This window comes from Streptopelia decaocto (genome assembly GCF_964273445.1).
Source record: "Streptopelia decaocto genome assembly, contig: HAP1_SCAFFOLD_339, whole genome shotgun sequence".
NCBI lineage: Eukaryota > Metazoa > Chordata > Aves > Columbiformes > Columbidae > Streptopelia > Streptopelia decaocto.
This window is the reverse complement of record NW_028116823.1, coordinates 44632-66843: the sequence shown is the minus strand read 5'-3', so window position 1 is coordinate 66843 and position 22212 is coordinate 44632. Positions and strand designations below refer to the sequence as shown.

At 68.0% G+C, this 22212-nt stretch overlaps 3 protein-coding genes across 4 annotated transcripts; 1 reads left to right on the top strand and 2 right to left on the bottom strand.

Moving 5' to 3' along the window:
- Nucleotides 1–902: 902 nt before the first annotated feature.
- Nucleotides 903–4871, bottom strand: HSD17B8 (hydroxysteroid 17-beta dehydrogenase 8; the record flags this gene model as incomplete). Its single annotated transcript, XM_082076748.1, is given in 10 exon segments — nt 903–989; nt 1300–1374; nt 1452–1494; nt 1919–2003; nt 2590–2675; nt 3056–3151; nt 3756–3872; nt 4184–4315; nt 4318–4388; nt 4826–4871. Coding segments are annotated over 10 exon segments (768 nt in total). The 3' UTR covers nt 903–972.
- Nucleotides 4872–6742: 1871 nt separating this feature from the next.
- SLC39A7 (solute carrier family 39 member 7) lies at nt 6743–12748 on the bottom strand (the record flags this gene model as incomplete). Of its 2 annotated transcripts, XM_082076747.1 has the most annotated exons (9): nt 6743–6998; nt 7955–8151; nt 9041–9178; nt 9254–9388; nt 9479–9559; nt 10471–10639; nt 11416–11830; nt 11906–12003; nt 12698–12748. In XM_082076747.1, 8 exons carry the CDS (start codon nt 11989–11991, stop codon nt 6750–6752), a joined length of 1470 nt encoding a protein of 489 aa, XP_081932873.1. In that variant the 3' UTR covers nt 6743–6749. The 2 variants fall into 2 exon arrangements, with proteins under 2 accessions (XP_081932873.1, XP_081932872.1); XM_082076746.1 differs by lacking the exon at nt 12698–12748 and having other exon boundaries at nt 11416–11991.
- A 195-nt stretch (nt 12749–12943) lies between these two features.
- On the top strand, nt 12944–20003 carry RXRB (retinoid X receptor beta). The gene is given in 11 exon segments (XM_082076753.1): nt 12944–13109; nt 14030–14202; nt 14205–14255; nt 14690–14840; nt 16256–16435; nt 17583–17749; nt 17829–17958; nt 18671–18803; nt 18884–18975; nt 19534–19639; nt 19710–20003. Coding segments are annotated over 11 exon segments (1350 nt in total). The 5' UTR covers nt 12944–13090; the 3' UTR covers nt 19858–20003.
- The last annotated feature ends 2209 nt before the right edge of the window (nt 20004–22212 follow it).

Genomic DNA, 22212 nt, shown 5'->3' with positions numbered 1-22212 from the left:
GCGGGAGCGGGTCGGGGTCGCTCGGGGAACCGGGAGGTGTCGGGACTTCCCGGGACCGGGTCGGGACCCACCGGGAGGCGTCGGGACCCACGGCGGGGGGGTCCGGAACCCACCGGGAGGGGTCGGGACCCACCGGGAGGCGTCGGGACCCACGGCGGGGGGGTCCGGGACCCACCGGGACCGGGTCGGGACCCACCGGGAGGCGTCGGGACCCACGGCGGGGGGGTCCGGAACCCACCGGGAGGTGTCGGAACCAACCGCGGGGGGGTCCGGGACCCACCGGGACCGGGTCGGGACCCACCGGGAGGCGTCGGGACCCACGGCGGGGGGGTCCGGAACCCACCGGGAGGTGTCGGAACCAACCGCGGGGGGGTCCGGGACCCACCGGGAGGGGTCGGGACCCACCGGGAGCGGGGGGGGGGGATTCGGGGAAGCGGCTCCGGGGATTCGGGGACCCAACGGGGACCCCCCCGCCCCCGCCCCGGTGCCCCCCCCGCCCCCCCGCCCGTTCGCCGCCGCTACCCCCGTGTCCGGCCGCTCCCGCCGCTGCCGCTGCCCCGGGGCCGGAATGGCGGGGGGGGGAGGGGAGGACACAAAGCGGGGCCGCCCCCCCCTTCTCCCCCCCCCGTGGGGGCCACCCAGCGCGGGCCCCCCCTCCCCTCCCCCACCCGGGACCCCGGTTGCCCCGAGTGACGGGACATGAATGGGCGGCATCTCGCGGCCCCGCCCCCACCCCCCGCCCCTCCCCCCCCCGCATTGTCCCCGCGCCCCCCCCCACAGCCCCTCCCCCTCCCGGCCCCCCGCTCGGGGGGAGGAAACTGAGGCAGGGGACCCAGGAGTTCGGGAGGGACCCAGGAGTTCGGGGGGGGACCCAGGAGTTCGGGGGCGCAGAGGCAGCGGCGGGTGGGGGAGGGGCTTCACCCCGTTTATTTGGGGGGGGGGTGACACGGGGTGGGGGCGGGGCCAGATCCGTCACATGAAGAGACCCCCTGAAAGGAGAGAGATGGTGGGGACATGAGGGGACATGGGGGGACACGGGGACATGGGGGGACATAGTGGGGACACAGGGAAATGGAGGGACATGGGGGGCCACGGGGGCATGGGGGGACACTTGGGGGGGTGAGGACACAGGGGATGGGGACACAGAGGGGACAGAGACATGGGGGGACATTGTGGGGGTGATGGGGACCCAGGGGGACAGGGACACCAGGGGGGTGACACCGGTGGGGTGGGACGGGGACACTGGGGGGGTGACACCCGTGGGGGGGCCGGGGCCAGGGGGTGACGTGGTGTCCCCACCTGTCACCTCCACACTGGCCCCCGTGATGTAGCTGCTCTCGGGGGACGCCAGGAACGCGATGACATCGGCCACGTCTGGGGGGACACGGGGACACGCGTGTCCCCAAGTGTCCCCTCACGTCCCCTTCCCCCCCACCGTGTCCCCAACTCACCCTCGGGGTCCCCGAGACGTCCCAGCGGCACCAGCCCTGCAAACTGAGCCAGCGCGGTGTCCCCAAGTGTCCCCTCCCCATGTCACCCCCCATTACCTTCACCAGAACCTCATTGTCCCCACCCCCCCATAATGTCCCCCATGTGTCCCTGTCCCCTCCCCACTGTCCCCATATCCTCATCCCCATGAGGACCCCGTGTCCCCAAGTGTCCCCATATCACCCCCCATGGCCCTGTCCTCCCGTGTCCCCATGTCCCCCCCATGACCTCATGTCCCCAAGTGTCCCCGTGTCTCCTCCCATGTCCCCACGTCACCCCCCATGGCCCTGTCCTCCCGTGTCCCCATGTCCCCAAGTGTCCCCATGTCCCCCCACAGCCCTGTCCTCCCGTGTCCCCATGTCCTCCCATGACCTCATGACCCCAAGAGTCCCCATGCTCCCCCCCATGTCCCCAGGTCACCCCCTGTCACCTTCTGCAGCACTTTTGGTGGCACTTTGTCGGTCATGGGGGTGACAATGAACCCGGGCAGCACCACGTTGCAGCGGATCCCGAACCTGGGGGGTGACAGGGGGCCTGAGCGTCCCCCCCGTGTCCCCGTGTCCCCCCCGTGTCCCCAGGTGTCCCCGTGTATCCCCAGGTACCCCCATGTCCCCGCTGTGTCCCCAGGTGTCCCCATGTCCCCAGGTGTCCCCAGGTGTCCCCATGTCCCCAGGTGTCCCCATGTCCCCAGGTGTCCCCAGGTGTCCCCGTGTCCCCATGTGTCCCATGTCCCACTGTGTCCCCGTGTGTCCCCTGTCCCCATGTCCCCGTCCCCACCTGGCCAGCTCCGTGTCCCCAGGTGTCCCCATGTCCCACTGTGTCCCCGTGTGTCCCCTGTCCCCATGTCCCCGTCCCCACCTGGCCAGCTCCGTGTCCCCAGGTGTCCCCATGTCCCACTGTGTCCCCGTGTGTCCCCTGTCCCCGTGTCCCTGTCCCCACCTGGCCAGCTCTGTGTCCCCAGGTGTCCCCGTGTCCCCTGTCCCCGTGTCCCTGTCCCCACCTGGCCAGCTCTGTGTCCCCAGGTGTCCCCGTGTCCCCTGTCCCCGTGTCCCCGTCCCCACCTGGCCAGCTCCGTGTCCCCAGGTGTCCCCATGTCCCCACCTGGCCAGCTCCTTGGCGCAGCTGCGGGTCAGTCCCGTCACTCCGGCCTTGGACGCCGCGTAGTGAACCTGGCCCAGGTTCCCCACCTGGGACACGGGGGACACGGGGGACACGGGGTGACACGGGGGACACGGGGACATGGGGGTGACACAGGGGACATGGGGGTGACATGGGGGTGACAAGGGGGTCATGGGGGTGACAAGGGGGACACAGGGGATAAGGGTGACATGACAGACACGGAGGCGATAAGAGGAATGTGGGGTGACAAGGGGGACAAGGGGGACATGGGGTGACAAGGGGGACACGGGGGGAGAGGGGCAGGTCCCCACGTCCCCTTGTCACCCACCGTGTCCCCTGTCCCCATGTCCCTGTCACCCACTGTGTCCCCATCACCCACCATGTCCCTGTCCCCTCGTGTCCGTGTCCCTGTCCCCTATCCCCATGTCCCCACGTCCCCGTCACCCACCTTGCCCACCACGCTGCCCACGTGGATGATGGAGCCGCCGGGGGCGCCCGCGGCCACCAGAGCTCGGGCCACCGCTTGTGTCACCAGGAACGTCCCCTGCGGGACACAAGTGGCTCTGTGTCCCCCTCCATGTCCCTATGATGTCCCTCTGGTCCCCCTGATGTCCCCACGTCCCCCCATGTCCCCATATCCCCAATGTCCCCTCCATGTGCTCCCCAATGTCCCCAAATCCCTCATGCCCGCAATGTCCCCATATCCCCCCATGTACCCCTGTCCCCCCGATGTCACCCAATGTCCCTTAATGTCCCCCCATATCCCCACCCTGTCCCCACATCCCCAATGTCCCCCCTGTCCCCACGACCCCCCAATGTCCCCATGTCTCTCCGTGTCTCCATATCCCCCTCATGTCCCCTCGTCCCCACATCCCCCATGTCCCCAGATCCCCCCCTTCCTGTCCCCATGTCCCCCCATGTCCCCTTGTCCCCAATGTCCCCTTGTCCCCCCTCCTGTCCCCATGTCCCCCCATGTCCCCTTGTCCCCAATGTCCCCACATCCCCCATGTCCCCAGATCCCCCCCTCCTGTCCCCATGTCCCCCCATGTCCCCTTGTCCCCAATGTCCCCACATCCCCCATGTCCCCAGATCCCCCCCTCCTGTCCCCATGTCCCCCCATGTCCCCTTGTCCCCAATGTCCCCGTTACCGTCAGGTTGACCCCCAGCACCTCCTGCCAGGGCCCCTCCCCCAGCCGCAGCAGGAACTCGTCCCTTGTCACCCCCGCGCAGGACACGAGGACCCCGGGGGGGTCCCCAAAGTGCTCCTGGGGGGGGGGAAGGGGGGTCACCTGTGTCCCAGGGGGTGTCCCAATGGGGTGTCCCCGGGTGGGGGTGTCCCAATGGGGTGTCCCCAGGGGGTGTCCCGGGGGGTGTCCCCAGGGGGATGTCCCAGGGGGTGTCCCGGGGGGTGTCCCAGGGGGTGTCCCAGGGGGTGTCCCCAGGGGTGTCCCCAGGGGGGTGTCCCCAGGGGGTGTCCCGGGGGGTGTCCCAGGGGGTGTCCCAGGGGGTGTCCCCAGGGGTGTCCCGGGGGGTGTCCCCAGGGGGTGTCCCAGGGGGTGTCCCCAGGGGGTGTTACCTGGACCTGCTCCAGCAGGCGGGTGACGCTGGTGCCCGAGGTCACGTCCACGGCGAAGGCCGCGTGGGGGGGGCCCGCGGGGGGAGGGGCCGCAGCCCGCGCGCCGTGTCCCCCGCCCCCCCCTCGGCGCGATCGGCCACGGCCACGCGCGCCCCCTCGCGGGCCAGGCGCGCGCACACGGCGCGCCCGATGCCCCCGCCCCCCCCTGCGGGTCACCGGGGGGTCACCGGGGGGAGGGGGGGGGGGGGGGTCACCTGTCCCAGGTGTCACAGGGACCGTCACACCCCCCCCCAACGTCACCCGTGGGGTTTGCCACCCCCCACCCCCCCCCAAAAGTGCTGCTCGTGGGGGTCTGTGACCCCCGACCCCCCCGCCCAGTGTCACCCGTGGGTCTGTGACCCCCCCCCAAGTGCCACCCCTGGGGTCTGTGTCCCTCCCCATGTCACCCGTGGGGTCTGTCCCGTGTCCCGAGTGTCACTGAGACTGTCCCAGCCCCCCCCAGTGTCACCCGCGGGGGCTGTGACCCCCCCAATGTCACCCGTGGGGTCCGTCCTCCCCAATTGGGGCCCGTGTCCCCCCCGCCCCCCCCGCGGGGTCTGTCCCCCCGTCACGTGACGCCCCGTGTCCCCCCCACGTCACCACCTGTCACCAGCGCGAGCGCCCCGCGGAGGCGCCCGCCGGAGCCCATGGCGAACCCGGAAGCGACCAGCGAGGCGCCGGCGGGGAAGGGCAACGCCGCGCGGCCGCTCTACCCCCCACCCCGCTCTGTGGTCGGTCCTCCGAGGAGCGGTTTTTCGCTGATTTCCGTGGGTTTTGGGTCCCCGCGTGGGGCTGGGGACCCCTCGGCCCTCTCAGGGCCTCGTCTAATTTATTCTTTAATTAATTAATCAAAACCGTAATTCCCTACAGTCGTTAAAATAACCCCTAACACCCCCAAATCTGCCCGGCAACAGGTGACGACCCACCCGGACGCCTGGGTCCCTCCATGGAACTGGGAGCTCTGGGTCCTCCCCCGGTCCCCGGTCACCTGGGTCCCCTCAGCTCCATCTCATTTATTCTTTAATTAATCAAACCCACAAGTCATTAAAATGAAAACCAACCCAAAACCAGACCCCAAATCTGCCTAGCAACAGGTGACACCCCAGCCCAGACGCGGGGTCTCCCCAGCGCCTCATTGGTTCATCTCATTTATTCTTTAATTAATCAAATCCACAATCCATTACAGTTATTATAAAAAACCACCCTGACACCCCACAACAGGTGACCCCCCCAGACACCTGGGTCCCCCCATGTCACCCCCTTGGTCCCAAACACCCAAAACTGGGGGACGCCCCGGTGAGGCCCAGTTAAACGTGGCCCCCCTGAGCACCCAACCCCCCAAAATCAGGGTGTCCCCCCAAAAACCAGGGGTGTCCCCCCCCAAAATGGACTGTCAGCCCCCAAAATGGAGTGTGACCCCCAAGACGAGGTGTGTCCCCCCTCAAAAAAGGGGGGGGGTCACTCGTAGTGGGCGATGGCACCATCATGGCCACTGGCTCCCAAATGTCCCCAAAACGTGGGGTCACCCCCCGAAATGTGATGTCACCCCCCTCCGAAATGTGATGTCAACCCTGAAATGTGATGGCACCCCCCCCAAATGAGGTGTGTGACCCCAAGAGGGGGGTGTGTCCCCATGGAGGGGGTGTCACCCATAGTGGGCGATGGCTGCCATCATGGCCACCAAGGCCCCAATGACCAAACCCCCCCGTACATGGTGTCCCCCCAAAGGAGACGTGTCCCCCTTGATGGGATGTGTCCCCACAGAGGGGGGGTGTCCCCTTTGGCTGGGGGTGTCCCCATGGAAGGGGTGTCACCCATAGTGGGCGATGGTCGCCATCATGGCCACCAAGTCCCCAAGGACCAAACCCCCCAAAACATGGTGTCAGCCCCCTGTACATGGTGTCACCCCCCCGTACATGGTGTCCCCCTCTGAGAAGACATGTCCCCTGTGGCAGGGGGTGTCCCCACAGAGCGGGGGGTGACCCCACGGAGGGGGTGTCACCCATAGTGGGCAATGGCCGCCATCATGGCCACCAAGGCCCCAATGACCAAATCCCCCTGTACATGGTGTCACCCCCCGAGGAGACGTGTCCCCTTTGACAGGGGTTGTCCCCACGGGGGTGTCCCCATGGGGGGGTGTCCCCATGGGGGGGGTGTCCCCACGGATGGGGTGTCCCCTTTGACGGGGTGTCACCCATAGTGGGCAATGGCCACCATGATGGCCACCAAGGCCCCAATGACCAAACCCCCCCGTACATGGTGTCCCCCCCGAGGAGACGTGTCCCCTTTGACAGGGGGTGTCCCCACGGAGGGGGGGGTGACCCCACGGAGGGGGGTGTCCCCACGGATGGGGTGTCCCCTTTGACGGGGTGTCACCCACAGTGGGCAATGGCCGCCATCACGGCCACCAAGGCCCCAATGACCAAACCCCCCCGTACATGGTGTCCCCCCCGAGGAGACGTGTCCCCTGTGGCGGGGGGTGTCCCCACGGAGGGGGGGGTGTCCCCACGGGGGTGTCCCACGGGCGTCACTCGCAGTGCGCGATGGCCGCCATCATGGCCACCCCGGCCAGCAGCGCCAGCAGCTGGGCCAGCGCCTGCGGCGGGCGCGCGTCCCGCAGCAGCTCCGGCAGCACCGTCACCGTGCCCAGGTAGATGAAGCCGCCGGCGGTGAAGGGCAGGACCCCCCCGGGCGCCCCCGCGCCCCCCTCGGCCAGCAGCGAGCAGGCGGCCCCGGCCAGCGCGCCCAGCGCCGTCAGCAGCTGCAGACGCAGCGCCTGCAGCGGGACACGGGACGCGGTCGGGACAGGGGACACGGCTGGGGACGGGGGGGGACAAGGTTGGGACATGGGACACGGCTGGGGACACGGGGGGACAAGGTTGGGACATGGGGACACGGCTGGGGACATGGGGACACGGTTGGGGACATGGGGGGGACACGGCTGGGGACACGGGGACACGGTTGGGACACAGGGACACGGCTGGGGACAGGGGGGGACATGGTTGGGGACATGGCGGGGACACGGCTGGGGACACGGGGGGGACACAGTTGGGGACATGGGGACACAGCTGGGGACATGGAGGGGACATGGCTGGGGACATGGAGGGGACATGGCTGGGGACAGGGGGACACAGCTGGGGACATGGCGGGGACATGGCTGGGGACATGGTTGGGGACATGGGGACGTGGCTGGGGACATGGGGGGGACAGGGGGACACAGTTGGGAACATGGTTTGGGATGTGGTTGGGGACATGGGGACGTGGCTGGGGACATGGAGGGGACAGGGGGACACAGTTGGGGACATGGCGGGAACAGGGGACATGGCTGGGGACATGGGGACATGGGGACGTGGCTGGGGACATGGGGGGACAGGGGGACACAGTTGAGAACATGGCTGGGGCCATGGTTGGGGACAGGTGACAGGGGACCCTGGGGACATGGGGACAGGTGACATGGGGAGAGGGTGAAATGGGGACATGGTGACACGGGAACAGCTGACATGGGGACACGGTGACCTGGGGACATGGTGACATGGGGACACGGTGACACGGTGACACGGGGACATGGTGACACGGGGACACAGCGACATGGGGATGGGTGACTTGGGGACAGGGTGAAATGGGGACAGGGTGACTCACAGACATGGGGACCCTGGGGATGCAGTGACATGGGGACAGGTGACACGGGGACATGGTGACATGGGGACAGGTGACACGGGGCCGCGTCCTGACCTGGCTGCGGCTGCAGCCCGCCTGCACCAGGATGGCGAAGTCCCCGAGCTCGTGCGGCAGCTCGTGCAGCAGAACCGTCACCGTGGTCACCGTCCCCAGCGCCGCCCCCCCCAGGAAGGAGGCGCCGATGGCCAAGCCGTCCGTGAAGTTGTGCGCCACGTCGGCCACCAGGTTCAGGTACCCGGACACCCCCATGCCTGGGGACACGGGGACACGGGGACATCAGGGACCCCCCGGTGTCCCACCCCCAGGTTCAGGTACCCGGACACCCCCATGCCTGGGGACACGGGGACATCAGGGACCCCCCGGTGTCCCCACCCCCAGGTTCAGGTACCCGGACACCCCCATGCCTGGGGACACGGGGACATCAGGGACCCCCGGTGTCCCACCCCCAGGTTCAGGTACCCGGACACCCCCATGCCTGGGGACACGGGGACACGGGGACATCAGGGACCCCCCGGTGTCCCCACCCCCAGGTTCAGGTACCCGGACACCCCCATGCCTGGGGACACGGGGACACGGGGACATCAGGGACCCCCCGGTGTCCCCACCCCCAGGTTCAGGTACCCGGACACCCCCATGCCTGGGGACACGGGGACACGGGGACATCAGGGACCCCCAGTGTCCCCACCCCCAGGTTCAGGTACCCGGACACGCCCATGCCTGGGGACACGGGGACATCAGGGACCCCCCGGTGTCCCCACCCCCAGGTTCAGGTACCCGGACACCCCCATGCCTGGGGACACGGGGACATGGGGACATCAGGGCCCGCCCGGTGTCCCCATGTCCCCCCCAGCGTCCCCATGTCCCCAACAGGATCCTGTGTCCCCACGCCTGGGGACACGGGGACATCGGGGACCCCCTGGTGTCCCCACCCCCTGGTGTCCCCATCCCCCCAGTGTCCCCACCCCCCCATATCCCCCCCAATGTCCCCATCCCCCCATGTCCCCACCAGTGTCCCCATCCCCCCCAATGACCCTGTGTCCCCCCCAGTGTCCCCATCCCCCAATGTCCCTGTGTCCCCCCATGTCCCTGTGTCCCCCCCAGTGTCCCCATGTCCCCCAAAGTGTCCCCGTCCCCCCGTACCCGCGTCCTCGCCCCCGTCCCCGCTCTTCCCGCGGTGGCCCTTGTGGTGGCCCTTGTGGTGGCCCTTGTGGTGGCCCTTGGGGACCGTCCCGTCCGGCTCCTCGTCCCCCTCGCTCGAGCTGCTCTTGGCCTTGGCCCCTGCGGGGTGACAACAACAGGGTGACAATGACAGCGGGGGTTGGTGTCAGCGCCCCCCCGGCGGGTGTCACCTACCGTGACCGTCCCCGTGGCCGTGGCCGTGGCCGTGGCCGCCGCGCACGTGTCGCACCAGCGTCTCCAGCACCAGGAAGGTGACGATCCCGGCCAGCACCCACGTCCCCACGGCCACCATGTGCCCGTGCTGCGCCCCTGGGGGACACGGGGGACGCTGAGGGTGACGCGACCCCCCCGCGGTGTCCCCAAGGTGACACGACCCCCCCCTCCCGCCGCGTGTCCTACCGTGCGAGTGGCCGTGGCCACCGTGGCCACCGGGGTCACCGGGGCCACCGGGGTCGGCGTCCGCGTGATGCGCGTGGGGGGCTGTGGGGACAGCAAGGGGGGCACGGGGTGGCACCGTGTCCCCAAGGAGGGGACACAGGGACACGGGGTGGCACCGTGTCCCCAGGGTGGGGACACAGGGACATGGGGGTGTCACAGTGTCCCCAAGGAGGGGACACAGGGACACGGGGGTGGCACCGTATCCTCAAAGAGGGGACACAGGGACATGGGGGTGTCACAGTGTCCCCAAGGAGGGGACACAGGGACATGAGGGTGTCACTGTGTCACCAGGGTGGGAGGGGACAGAGGGACATGGGGGTTTCACTGTGTCCCCAGGGTGGGAGGGGACAGAGGGACATGGGGGCGTCACCGTGTCCCCAAGGAGGGGACACAGGGACATGGGGGTGTCACTGTGTCCCCAGGGTGGGAGGGGACAGAGAGACATGGGGGTGTCACTGTGTGTGTCCCTGGGACAGCAAGGGGACCTGGTGGGTGACAGGAGGTGACAGTGGGTGTCAGGGGATCTCAGGAGGTGACAGGGGGTGACAGGGGGTGTCAGGGGGTGCCAGGGGTTGACAGGTAACAGGAGGTGACAGGAGGTGTCAGGGGGTCTCAGGAGGTGACAGGGGGTGACAGGAGGTGACAGGGGGTGACAGGGGGTCTCAGTGGGTGACGGAGGTCACGGGAGGTCTCAGAGGGTGTCAGGGGGTGGCAGGGGGTGCCAGGGGTTGACGGGTAACAGGAGGTGACAGGAGGTGTCAGGGGGTCTCAGGAGGTGTCAGTGGGTGACGGGAGGTCTCAATGGGTGACAGGGGGTGCCGGGGGGTCTCAGTGGGTCTCAGTGGGTCTCAGGGGGTCTCAGTGGGTGCCGGGGGGTCTCAGTGGGTGTCAGTGGGTCTCAGGGGGTGTCAGTGGGTGCCGGGGGGTCTCAGTGGGTGCGGGGGGTGCCGTACCGATGGCGTGCGGGATGAGGTGCAGGAAGGCGTCCCCCAGCAGCCCCCCCGCGGCGAAGCTGAGCAGCAGGCGCAGGCGCTGCCGGTGCCGGGGGGCGCCGGGCTCCAGCGGCACCAGCGGCAGCAGCAGCAGCGGCGCGGCGCTCACCAGCAGCGTGGCCGACAGCGTCTGCGGCGGCAACGGAGCCGGCTCGGCGCCCGCTCCGGAACCGGCTCCGGAACCGGCACCCACCCCGGAACCGGCGCCCGCTCCAGAACCGGCTCCGGAACCGGCTCCGGAACCGGCTCCGGAACCAGCACATTGCACCCACTCCAGAACCGGCTCCAGCACCCGCACCGGAGCCGGCTCCGGAACCGGCACACACACGCCAGAACTGGCTCCAGCACCCACAATTGAAACGGCTCCGGAACCAGCACACACACACCCCAGAACTGGCTCCAGCACCTGCACTGGAATTGGCTCCGGAACCAGCACACACACACCAGAACCGGCTGCAACCGAACCAGCTCTGGCACCTGCAAGCAGAACCGGAACCGGCTCCGGCACACACAACGGAACCGGCTCCGGCATCACACACAACAGCACTGGCACACACACAATGGGGTCACCAACACCCACACAATGGCACCGGCACCCACACTATGGGGCTCCAGCACCCACACTATGGGGCTCCAGCACCCACACTATGGGGACACCAGCACCTACACTATGGAACCGGCACCCACACAATGGAACTGGCACCCACACAATGGAACTGGCACCCACACAATGGAACTGGCACCCATGCAACGGGGGCTCCAGCACCCACACAACAGCACCCACACAATAGGGTCACCAGCACCCACACAAAGTCTCCAGCACCCACACGCCGGGGCCACCAACACCCCGGTGTCCCCAGGTGTGGGGACAGGAGGGGACGGGAGGGGACGGGAGGGGACACCCACCTGCAGCCACAGCGTCAGCGAGTCCCGCCGCGGCTCCTCGTGCGAGTGGCCGTGCCTGTGGTGCGGGTCCTCGTGCGAGTGGCCATGACCATGGTGCGGGTCCTCATGCGAGTGGCTGTGCCCATGGTAGAGCCCCTCGTGTGAGTGCTCATGACCATGGTAGAGCCCCTCGCGCGAGTGCCCATGGTGCGGGTCCTTGTGCGAGTGGCCATGGTGCAGATCCTCGTGCGAGTGGCCGTGTCCGTGGTAGAGCCCGTCGTGCGAGTGGCCATGACCATGGTAGAGCCCCTCGTGCGAGTGGCCGTGGTGCGGGTCCTCGTGCGAGTGGCCATGGTAGAGCCCCTCGTGCGAGTGCCCATGTCCACGGTGCAGATCCTCGTGCAAGTGGCTGTGCCCATAGTGCGGGTCCTCGTGCCCACGGTGCGGATCCTCGTGCGAGTGGCCGTGCCCATAATGCAGATCCTCGTGCCCGTGGTGCGGGTCCTCGTGCGCGGCGCCGCGTCCCGGCAGCAGCCCCAGGGCCAGCGCGGCGATGGCGACGGTGACGGCGACTCCGCGTGTCCCGGCGGCCGCCATGGCCCCGGCCTCCTGCCATAAAGACGGGGGATGAGGGGCCAGAGCGGCCACGGTGGGGACACAGCCATAGAGACAGCGCCTAGAGGGACCCCGGGTGCGCCATAGAGCGGTGAGGCGGGGGACAGAGCGGCACTACCATGGAGTTAGAGAGGGGATAGAGTGGTGCTAATCAACCCGACCATAGAGATGAATGGATGAGGGTCCAGACGAGCACCAGTGGGGGGGATGGACATGACCATAGAGACAGGGCCTAGAGTGGGACCCCCGGGGTGCCATAGAGTGGCATGACGGGGGTCTAGAGCGGCCGTAATGGGCCATACCATAAAGCTAATGAGAAGACAGAGCGGCACCAACCAACCCTACCATAGAGACAAAGGGATGAGGGTCCAGACAGACCTCAGTGGCTACCAAGGGGTGTGGGGGGTGACACACAGACCATAGAGACAAGGCCTAGAGCGGGACCCCTGGGGGTGCCAAAGAGCGGCGAGATGGGGGACAGAGCGGCCCTAACGGGATAGAGCGGCGCCAAGCAGCTCCACCACAGAGACAACGGGATGAGGGTGCAGAGCGGCCCCCCAGGGGCACCACAGAGACGGGGACGGGGCGGCGGGGCCATAGAGGCGGGGTGGCGGGGCCATAGAGGCGGGGGGGGGGGCCGGGCGGGGGCCCCTCTGCCCGCGTCTCTGTGCTCCGGGGGGGGTCTCACCGTCCGCGCGCTCCGCTCGCGCTCCCGCTCCGGCTCCGGCCCGACGTGGCACCGCGAGATCTCGCGAGATCTCGGCGGGGGGCGGGGGAGAGGGAGAGAGTAGGGCGGAAGCGCCCGTTGCCAGGACGACGTGAAGGCGGCGGCGCCATCTTGGCAGCGGGCGGCGCGGCGCGGGGGCCGCCGGGAGGCGCGCGGGGCGTTGTGGGGCGGCGGGAGCGGCGGCGGCCGGAGCGGCCCCGGGGGGGTCGGACGGGACGGGACCGGACGAGGCCGGAGCGGCCCCGGGGGGGTCGGGACCGGACGGGACCGGACGAGGCCGGAGCGGCCCCGGGGGGGTCGGGACCGGACGGGACCGGACGAGGCCGGAGCCCCCGGAGCCGCCGGCAGCGCGGGATGGGCGACAGCGATCGCGGTCAGCGGGGGCCGGGGGCTCAGCCCGGTCGGGGGGGGCTGAGGAGGTTTCTGGGGGGTCCTGAGGGGGTTTCTGGGGGGTCCTGCGGTGATTTTTGGGGCTGCGGGGGCCCTGGGGGGAAGTTGTGGGTCTGGGGGGGTGGGGGGGGCTGAGCTGGGTGGGCTGGGGGGGGCCCTGGGGGTCAAGGGGGTTTGGGGGGGTGGGGGGGGTGGGTTTGGGGGTCCTGGGGTTGTTTGGGGGGGTCCTGGGGTGGTGTTGGGGGGCAGGGGATGGGGGGCAGGGGGTGAGTTTGGGGTCAGGGATGGATTTGGGGGGGCAGGATGGGTTGGGGGGGTCAGGATGGATTTGGGGGGCAGGGGTGGATTGGGGGGGTCAGGATTAGATTCCAGGGGTCGGGGTGGATTGGGGGAGTCAGGATGGATTTGGGGGGGTCAGGATAGATTGGGGGGGTCAGGATGGATTTAGGAGGGTCAGGGATGGATTGGAGGGGTCAGTATGGATTGGGGGGGCCGGGATCAATTTGGGGGGGTCAGGTTGTATTTGGGGGATTCAGGATGGGTTGGGGGGTCAGGATGGATTGGGGGGAACGGGATGGATTTGGGGGGTCGGGTTGCATTTGAGGGATTCAGGATGGATTGGGGGGGTCAGGGATGGATTGGGGGGGTCAGGATGGGTTGGGGGGGTCAGGGATGGATTGGGGGGTCAGGATGGATTTGGGGGTCAGGGTGGGTTGGGGGGGTCAGGATGGATTTGGGGGGGTCAGGATGGATTGGGGGGATGGGATGGATTGGGGGGGTCAGGATGGATTGGGGGGTCAGGATGGGTTGGGGGGTCAGGGATGGATTGGGGGGGTCAGGGTGGCCTCGGGGGGGCTCAGGGGCCAGACTCGGGGTCCCTGACCCCCCGCCCCCCCCCCCCAGACTGCCGGAGCCCCGACAGCTCCTCCCTGAGCGCCTCCCCGCCCCCCCCGGAGCCGCCGCCCCCCCTGCCCCCCCCCCCGCTGCTGGGGGCGCCCATGGGGTCCCCCCTGCCCCCCCCCGGCCTGGGCTCCCCCTTCCCCGTCATCAGCTCGTCCATGGGCTCCCCGGGCGGGGGGGGCTCCCCGCCACCCCCCCCATCGCCTACGGCCCCGTCAGCAGCCCCCAGGTGAGGGGGGGTAAAAATGGGGGGGGGGTCCCCAAAATGGGGGGGGGGGTGTGTGTGGAAAAGGGTGGAAAGGGGGGGGGAGCCCAAAAATGGGGGGGATGCAGAAAAGGGGGGCTCAGAAATGGGACGGATGGGGGAAAGGGGGGACCCCAAAAATGGGGAGGGGGTGTGGAAGGGGGGGGGGAGGGTCAGAAGTGAGGGAGGGGAAAAGGGTCACCAAAAATGGGGGGTGGAAAGTGGGGGTCCCCAAAAATGGAGGGGGGGACAACTTTGGAAAAGGGGGAGTTTGGAAAAGGGGGGGGGTCCCCAAAAATGGGGGTGGATGGGAAGAAAAGGGGGAGATGGGAGGGGAAGAGGGGGCAAGAAATCACGTGGGGTGGGGGAACGGGGGGTGGGAGACAAGGGGGGTCCCAAAGCGGGGTTTGCCCCCCCAGATCAACTCGACGGTGACGCTCCCCGGGCTGCCCCCCCCCGTCAGCAGCTCTGACGACGTGAAGCCCCCCCTGGGGCTGCGCCCCGTGCCCTGTCACCCCCACGGCGGCTCCGGCAAGCGGCTCTGCGCCATCTGCGGGGACCGCTCCTCGGGTAGGGACATTGGGGACATGGGGGGACACGGAGGGGGACATGGGGACATGGGGAGACACGGCTGTGCGCCATCTGCGGGGACCGCTCCTCCGGTAGGGACAGGGGACATTGGGGACATGGGGGGACATGGGGGGACACGGCTGTGCGCCATCTGCGGGGACCGCTCCTCGGGTAGGGACATTGGGGACACTGGGGACATGGGGGGACACGGGGGGACATGGGGACACTGGGGGACATGGGGACACGGCTGTGCGCCATCTGCAGGGACCGCTCCTTGGGTAGGGACATTGGGGACACTGGGGACATGGGGGACACGGGGGGACATGGGGACACTGGGGGACATGGGGACACGGCTGTGCGCCATCTGCAGGGACCGCTCCTCGGGTAGGGACATTGGGGACACTGGGGACATGGGGGGACACGGGGGGAGACATGGGGACATGGGGAGACACGGCTCTGCGCCATCTGCGGGGACCGCTCCTCGGGTAGGGACATTGGGGACATGGGGACATGGGGGGACATGGGGACACGGGGGGACATGGGGATACCGTGGGGGTATGTGGGGACATGGGTGGGGTCACCTTGGGGACACCTTGAGGTCATTTTGGGGCCACGCTGAGGACCCTTTGGGACCATCCCGGGGTCACCCCGAGGACCCTTTGGGACCATCTGGGGGTCCACTGAGGACCCTTTGGGACCATTTTGGGGTCATCCCAAGGACCCTTTGGGACCATCTGGGGGTCACCCCGAGGACCCTTTGGGACCATCCTGGGGTCACCCCGAGGACCCTTTGGGACCATCCTGGGGTCACCCCGAGGACCCTTTGGGACCATCTGGGGGTCCACTGAGGACCCTTTGGGACCATCTGGGGGTCATCCCAAGGACCCTTTGGGACCATTTTGGGGCCACTTTGAGAACATTTTGGGGCCACTCCGAGGACCCTTTGGGACCATCTTGGGGCCACCCCGAGGACCCTTTGGGGCTGTTTTGGGGCTACCTTGAGCCCATTTTGAAAACATCATGAGAACATTCTGGGGCCACCCCAAGGACCCTTTGGGACCATCTTGGGGTCACTCCAAGGACCCTTTGGGACCATCCTGGGGCCACCCCAAGGACCCTTTGGGACCATCTTGGGGCCACCCCAAGGACCCTTTGGGACCATCTTGAGGTCACCCCGAGGACCCTTTGGGACTGTTTTGGGGCCACCTTGAGCCCATTTTGAAAACATCTTGAGAACATTGTGGGGCCACCATGAGGGACCATCTTGAGGTCACCCCGAGGACCCTTTGGGACCATCCTCGGTCACCCCGAGGACCCTTTGGGACCATCCTGGGGCCACCCCAAGGACCCTTTGGGACCATCCTGGGTCACCCCGAGGACCCTTTGGCCCCCTGACGCCCCCGCGTGGTCCGCAGGGAAGCACTACGGCGTGTACAGCTGCGAGGGCTGCAAGGGCTTCTTCAAGCGCACCATCCGCAAGGACCTGACCTACACGTGCCGCGACAACAAGGACTGCGTGGTGGACAAGCGCCAGCGCAACCGCTGCCAGTACTGCCGCTACCAGAAGTGCCTGGCCACCGGCATGAAGCGCGAGGGTAACGGGGGGTCCCCGGGGTCCGGCGCACAGGCGGCGGGTTGGATCGGCCTCCGAGAGCGGCTGCTGTGGAGCAGGAACAGCCAGAGGTGGAGCCGCCTGGTCTCCCATCCAAGTGCTGACCGGGGCCGACCCTGCTTAGCTTCCCACATCACACGAGATGGGGCGTGCTCAGGGTGCTATGGCCGCATATACTATAGACATATATATATAGACATACATATATACATATATCTGCATATATACATACATATGAGTTCGCTAAGTCTGTCCTGATAGTATCTGAACTAAACCCTTTATTCAAGGGCAGAGCAGAGGGGCAGGAGAACCTCTCTGACCCAGCTGGTCTCCCATCCAAGCACCGACCGGGGCTGACCCTGCTTAGCTTCCCACATCACACGAGATGGGGTGTTCTCTGGGTGGTGTGACTGCATATACTATATATACATATATATATATATATATAAGTTCACCAAGTATATCCCGATAGTATCTGTACCAAACCCGTTATTCAAGGGCAGAGTAGAGGGGCAGAACCTCTCTGACCCACTGACCACCCCCTTCCCAGCTGGTCTCCCATCCAAGCGCTGACCGGGCCCGACCCTGCTTAGCTTCCCACATCACATGACATGGGGCGTGCTCAGGGGGCTGTGGCTGCATGTGTTATATATATATGTATATGTGTGTATATATATATATCTCTAAGAGTTTTCCAAGTCTATCCTGACAGTATCTGCACTAAACCCTTTATTTGAGGGCAGAGCAGAGGGGCAGGAGAACCTCTCTGACCACCCCCTTCTAACCCCCCAGGTCCCATTGGCTTCCTGGCCACAAGGTCCCAGTGCTGGCTCATGGTCCCCCTGCTGTCCCCAGGCCCCCCAGGTCCCTTCTCACCGCTGCACCAGCCCCTTCCCAACTCACACTGGACCCCGGGGCTGTTCTGCCCACATACAACACTCCACACTTGTATTTCACTCTATCTCTCCCTTCCCAGCTGCCCGGGGGGTTGTGGAGTCTCCTCCTCTGAGAGTCTCCAAGTTCCTGTGTCACCTCCTCTGGGTGTTCCTGCTCCACAATAGATGATCTTAGAGGTCAATCCACCCCTGACGTTGTGCGATGACTGACCGGCGCCGCGTTGCGCGTTGCAGCCGTGCAGGAGGAGCGCCAGCGCGGCAAGGACAAGGACGGCGACGGCGACCTGGTGGCCAACGCCAACGAGGAGATGCCGGTGGAGAAGATCCTGGAGGCCGAGCTGGCGGTGGAGCAGAAGTCGGACCAAACGGTGGAGGGCGGCGGCGGCGGCGGCGGCAGCTCGGTGGGTGCTGGTTTGGGGGGGCGTTGGGAGGAGTTGGCGGGGGTTTCTGGGGTCACCACGCTGATGTGTCCCCCCCCAGCCCAATGACCCGGTGACCAACATCTGCCAGGCCGCCGACAAGCAGCTCTTCACGCTGGTGGAGTGGGCCAAGCGCATCCCCCATTTCTCACAGCTGCCCCTGGACGACCAAGTCATCCTGCTGCGGGCGGGTGAGCGGGGACGCGGGGACATTGGGGACGGCAGGGGACACGGGGACATTGGGGATGGCAGGGGACACGGGGACATTGGGGACACAGGGACACTGGGGATGGCAGGGGACACGGGGACATTGGGGACACGGGGACACTGGGGACAGCAGGGGACGTGGGGACAGCAGGGGACACGGGGACGTTGGGGACAGCAGGAGACATGGGGATGTCAGGGACACGGGGACATCAGGCCACACGGAGATGTTGGGGGACGTGGGGACACGGGGACGTGGGGACGTCAGGGGATATGGGGACGTCAGGAGACATGGGGACGTCAGGGGACACGGGGACATCAGGGGACGTGGGGACGTCAGGGGACATTGGGGACGTCAGGGGATGTGGGGACATCAGACACAGGGATGTCGGGGGATACGGGGACATCAGGGGACACGGGGACATTGGGGGGCCTTGGGGATGTTGGGGGACGTGGGGACATCGGGGGACATGGGGACACGGGGATGTTGGGGGGACACAGGGACATTGTGGCCTCGGGAACATCGGGGACCCGGGGGGGGTCCTGACCCCATTCCCCCCCAGCGGTTGGTGTTTCCGGGGCCATTCGGGGCATCCCCAGCCTGGCTTGGGGGGTGTGAGCCCCACAGCGCGGGGGGGCGGACGCGTGGGGCTGCGCGGGGGGGGCTCAGCGTGCCCCCCCCCACATTTTGCCCCCCAGGCTGGAACGAGCTGCTGATCGCGTCCTTCTCGCACCGCTCCATCACGGTCAAGGACGGGATCCTCTTGGCCACCGGCCTCCACGTCCACCGCAACAGCGCCCACAGCGCGGGCGTGGGGGCCATTTTCGACAGGTGGGGGCCAACCAGGAGCCGGGGGGGGCTCACAGCCACAGAACCCCGCTGACCCCCCCGTGCCCCCCCCCAACCCGCAGGGTGCTGACCGAGCTGGTCTCCAAGATGCGCGACATGCGGATGGATAAGACGGAGCTGGGGTGTCTGCGCGCCATCATCCTCTTCAACCCGGGTACGCATCCAGCAGACCCCTCCCAATGCCCCCCCATTCCCAAAGGCCCCCCCATCCCAACGTCCCCCCATTCCCAATGCCAGCCCCCCACTGTCTCCCCCACCCCAACATCCCCCCAATCCCACCGCCCCCCCGTCCCAACACCCCCCCGTCCGTTCATCCCCCTATCCCAGTGTTCCCCCCCACCCCACTGTCCCCTCCAATCCCAACACCCCCCCATCCCAACGTCCCCTCCCCACCGCTGTCCCCCCCCCATCCCAATGTCCCCCTATCCCAGCGTCCCACCCTAATGTCCCCCCCCACCCCGGTGTCCCCCCCAATCCCAACGCCCCCCCACCCGGCTGTCCCCCCCATCCCAACGTCCCCCCATTCCCAATGTCCCCCCTATCCCAGTGTCCCCCCCAATCCCAACATCCCCCCCAACCCGGTGTTCCCCCCAATCCCAACGTGTCCCCACCCCTGGTGTCCCCCCCAATCCCAACGTCCCCCGCCACCCCGGTGTCCCCCCAAATCCCAACACCCCCCCGTGCCGTGTACTAATTTGCGTCCCCCCCCCAGACGCCAAAGGGCTGTCGAACGCCGGCGAGGTGGAGCTGCTGCGGGAGAAGGTTTACGCGTCGCTGGAGTCCTATTGCAAACAGAAATACCCCGAGCAGCAGGGCAGGTGGGTCTGGGGGGGTCACACGGGGGGGTCACCACCCCCACACCCCTCAATCCCCCCCGTGGCCCCCCAGGTTCGCCAAGCTGCTGCTGCGCCTGCCGGCCCTGCGCTCCATCGGCCTCAAGTGCCTGGAGCACCTCTTCTTCTTCAAGCTCATCGGGGACACCCCCATCGACACCTTCCTCATGGAGATGCTGGAGGCGCCGCACCAGCTCTCCTGAGCCTCCAAACGGGGGGGGGCAACAGGGCCCCCCGACCCCCCCCACCCCCCCCCGAGGGATTTGGGGGGTCCCTGTGCGCCCCCCGCGCTCTGGGATGTTGTATCATAGCCCCAAGTCCCGGTGACCGCCACACACCCCCCCCGGGGTGTTATTTTGGGGGGGGTGCAGCGCCCTGAGCCCCCAAACCAGTGTGGGTTGGGGGGCCACCCTGTGTCCCCCCCACGTCCCCCCCACGTCCCCCCCACCACTCAGGCACCTGGTGCCCGTCACACCAGGGTGGCCCCCCCAGGGTGTTATTTGGGGGGGGGGGGGGGTGCAGCACCCTGAGCCCCCAAACAGGGGGGAGGGCAACAGGGCCCCCCCACCCCCCCCCCACCGAGGGATTTGGGGGGTCCCTGTGCGCCCCCCGCGCTCTGGGATGTTGTATCATAGCCCCAAGTCCCGGTGACCGTCACACCCCCCCGGGGTGTTATTATGGGGGGGGTGCAGCGCCCTGAGCCCCCAAACCAGTGTGGGTTGGGGGGGGCACCCTGTGTCCCCCCCATGTCCCCCCACGTCCCCCCCACCACTCAGGCACCTGGTGCCCGTCACACCAGGGTGGCCCCCCCAGGGTGTTATTTTGGGGGGGGGGAGGGGTGCAGCACCCTGAGCCCCCAAACAGGGGGGAGGGCAACAGGGCCCCCCCCCCCCCCCCTCCCGAGGGATTTGGGGGGGTCCCTATGCGCCCCCCCCCGCGCTGTGGGATGTTGTATCATAGCCCCAAGTCCCGGTGCCCATCACACCCCCCCTGGGGTGTTATTTTCAGGGGGGTGCAGCGCTCTGAGCCCCCAAACCAATGTGGGTGGGTGGGGGCCCCCCATGTCCCCCCCACCACTCAGGCACCCGGTGCCCGTCACACCCCCCCGGGGTGTTGTTTTGGGGGGGGGGTGGCGCCCTGAGCCCCCAAACCAGTGGGGGTTGGGGGGTGCACCCCCTGTCCCCCCCCCTCCATGTCCCCCCCACCACTCAGGCACCCGATAGCACTTTGAACCCCCTCCCCCCCCACTATGCAGCAGGTACCCAGGGCGGGGGGAGGGGGGCTGGGGGGGGGGGAGCGTGGGGGGGGCTTTGTTTTTATTGTAGGTCCTACAGCCCCCCCGCCCCCCACCCCGTGGTTTTATTCACCTTTGGCGTCCCCCCCCAAAAAAAAAAAAGAAAAAACGACCCGGTCGCTTTGGATTTTAAGTGATTAAAGTTGCTGCTTCTCAGTCATTTTGGGGCTCGTTTGGGGGGGGCTGCAGGGACCCCCCCACACCACAGGGCCCCCCCCACATTGCGGGGACCCCCCCACATTGCAGGGACCCCCCCACATTGCAGGGACCCCCCCGCACACCGTGGAGTCTCCTCTGTCCCCCCCGCAGCCAATTGCGGGTGGAACCTGCGGCTCCTGGAGCAGCCGCTGGAGGGGGGGGGGGCGGGGGATGGGGGGGGCCATGGAGCGGCCCCCCCGCCCCCCCGCACACAGAGCCGCTCTGTCCACCTCAACGGGCCAGTGTGCGCGGCTGGAGAGCGGCCAGCGCTGCGGGGACGGGGGGGCACGGGGGGGGGGCGCTGGGATTTGGGGGGCACGTTGGGACTGGGGAGACATTGGGACGGGGGGACAGTGGGATTGGGGGCACATTGGGATGGGGGACGTTGGGATTGGGGGACATTGGGATGGGGGGGCAGACACCCACACCTGCCGCCACGTCCTGCCGGGACCCCCCGCGCTGCCGCCTGCCCGTCCGTGTGTCCTGTCCGTCTGTGCTGTCCGTGTGTCCTGTCCGTCTGTCCCGTTCCTGTGTCCCGTCCCTGTCCCCATGTCCTTCCTTGGTGGGGAGGGGGACTGGGACCAACCTTTGGGATGGGGACAAGGTTGCGGGAGGGGGGACAGGAACGGGACACGCAGGGTCAGGGATGGGGACGGGGACACGGGGGGGTCAGGACACAGGGGGGTCAGGGATGGGGACAGGGACATGGGGGGACAGGAATGGGGACACAGGTGGCAACAGGGACATGGAGGGACACGGCGGGACAGGGATGGGGACATGGACATGGGGGGTCAGGGATGGGGACACGGGGGCACAGAGATGGGGACAGGGACACCCGGGGGTGTCCCGGGATAACGGGGGCTCCCGGGTAAGCGGGGGGTCCCGCGGGCGGGGCGGGGGGTGCTGGAGGGGGCGGCCCTGGGGGACCCGGGGGCGGGGCGGGGGGTGTCCCGGGGCGGGGCCGGGGGCGGGGGGGCTGCGACCGGGACCGGGCGGGCGGCGGGACCGGCCGCACTCGGAGCGCGACCGGGAGCGGGAGCAGCCGCTCGGTCCGACCCGGAGCCGC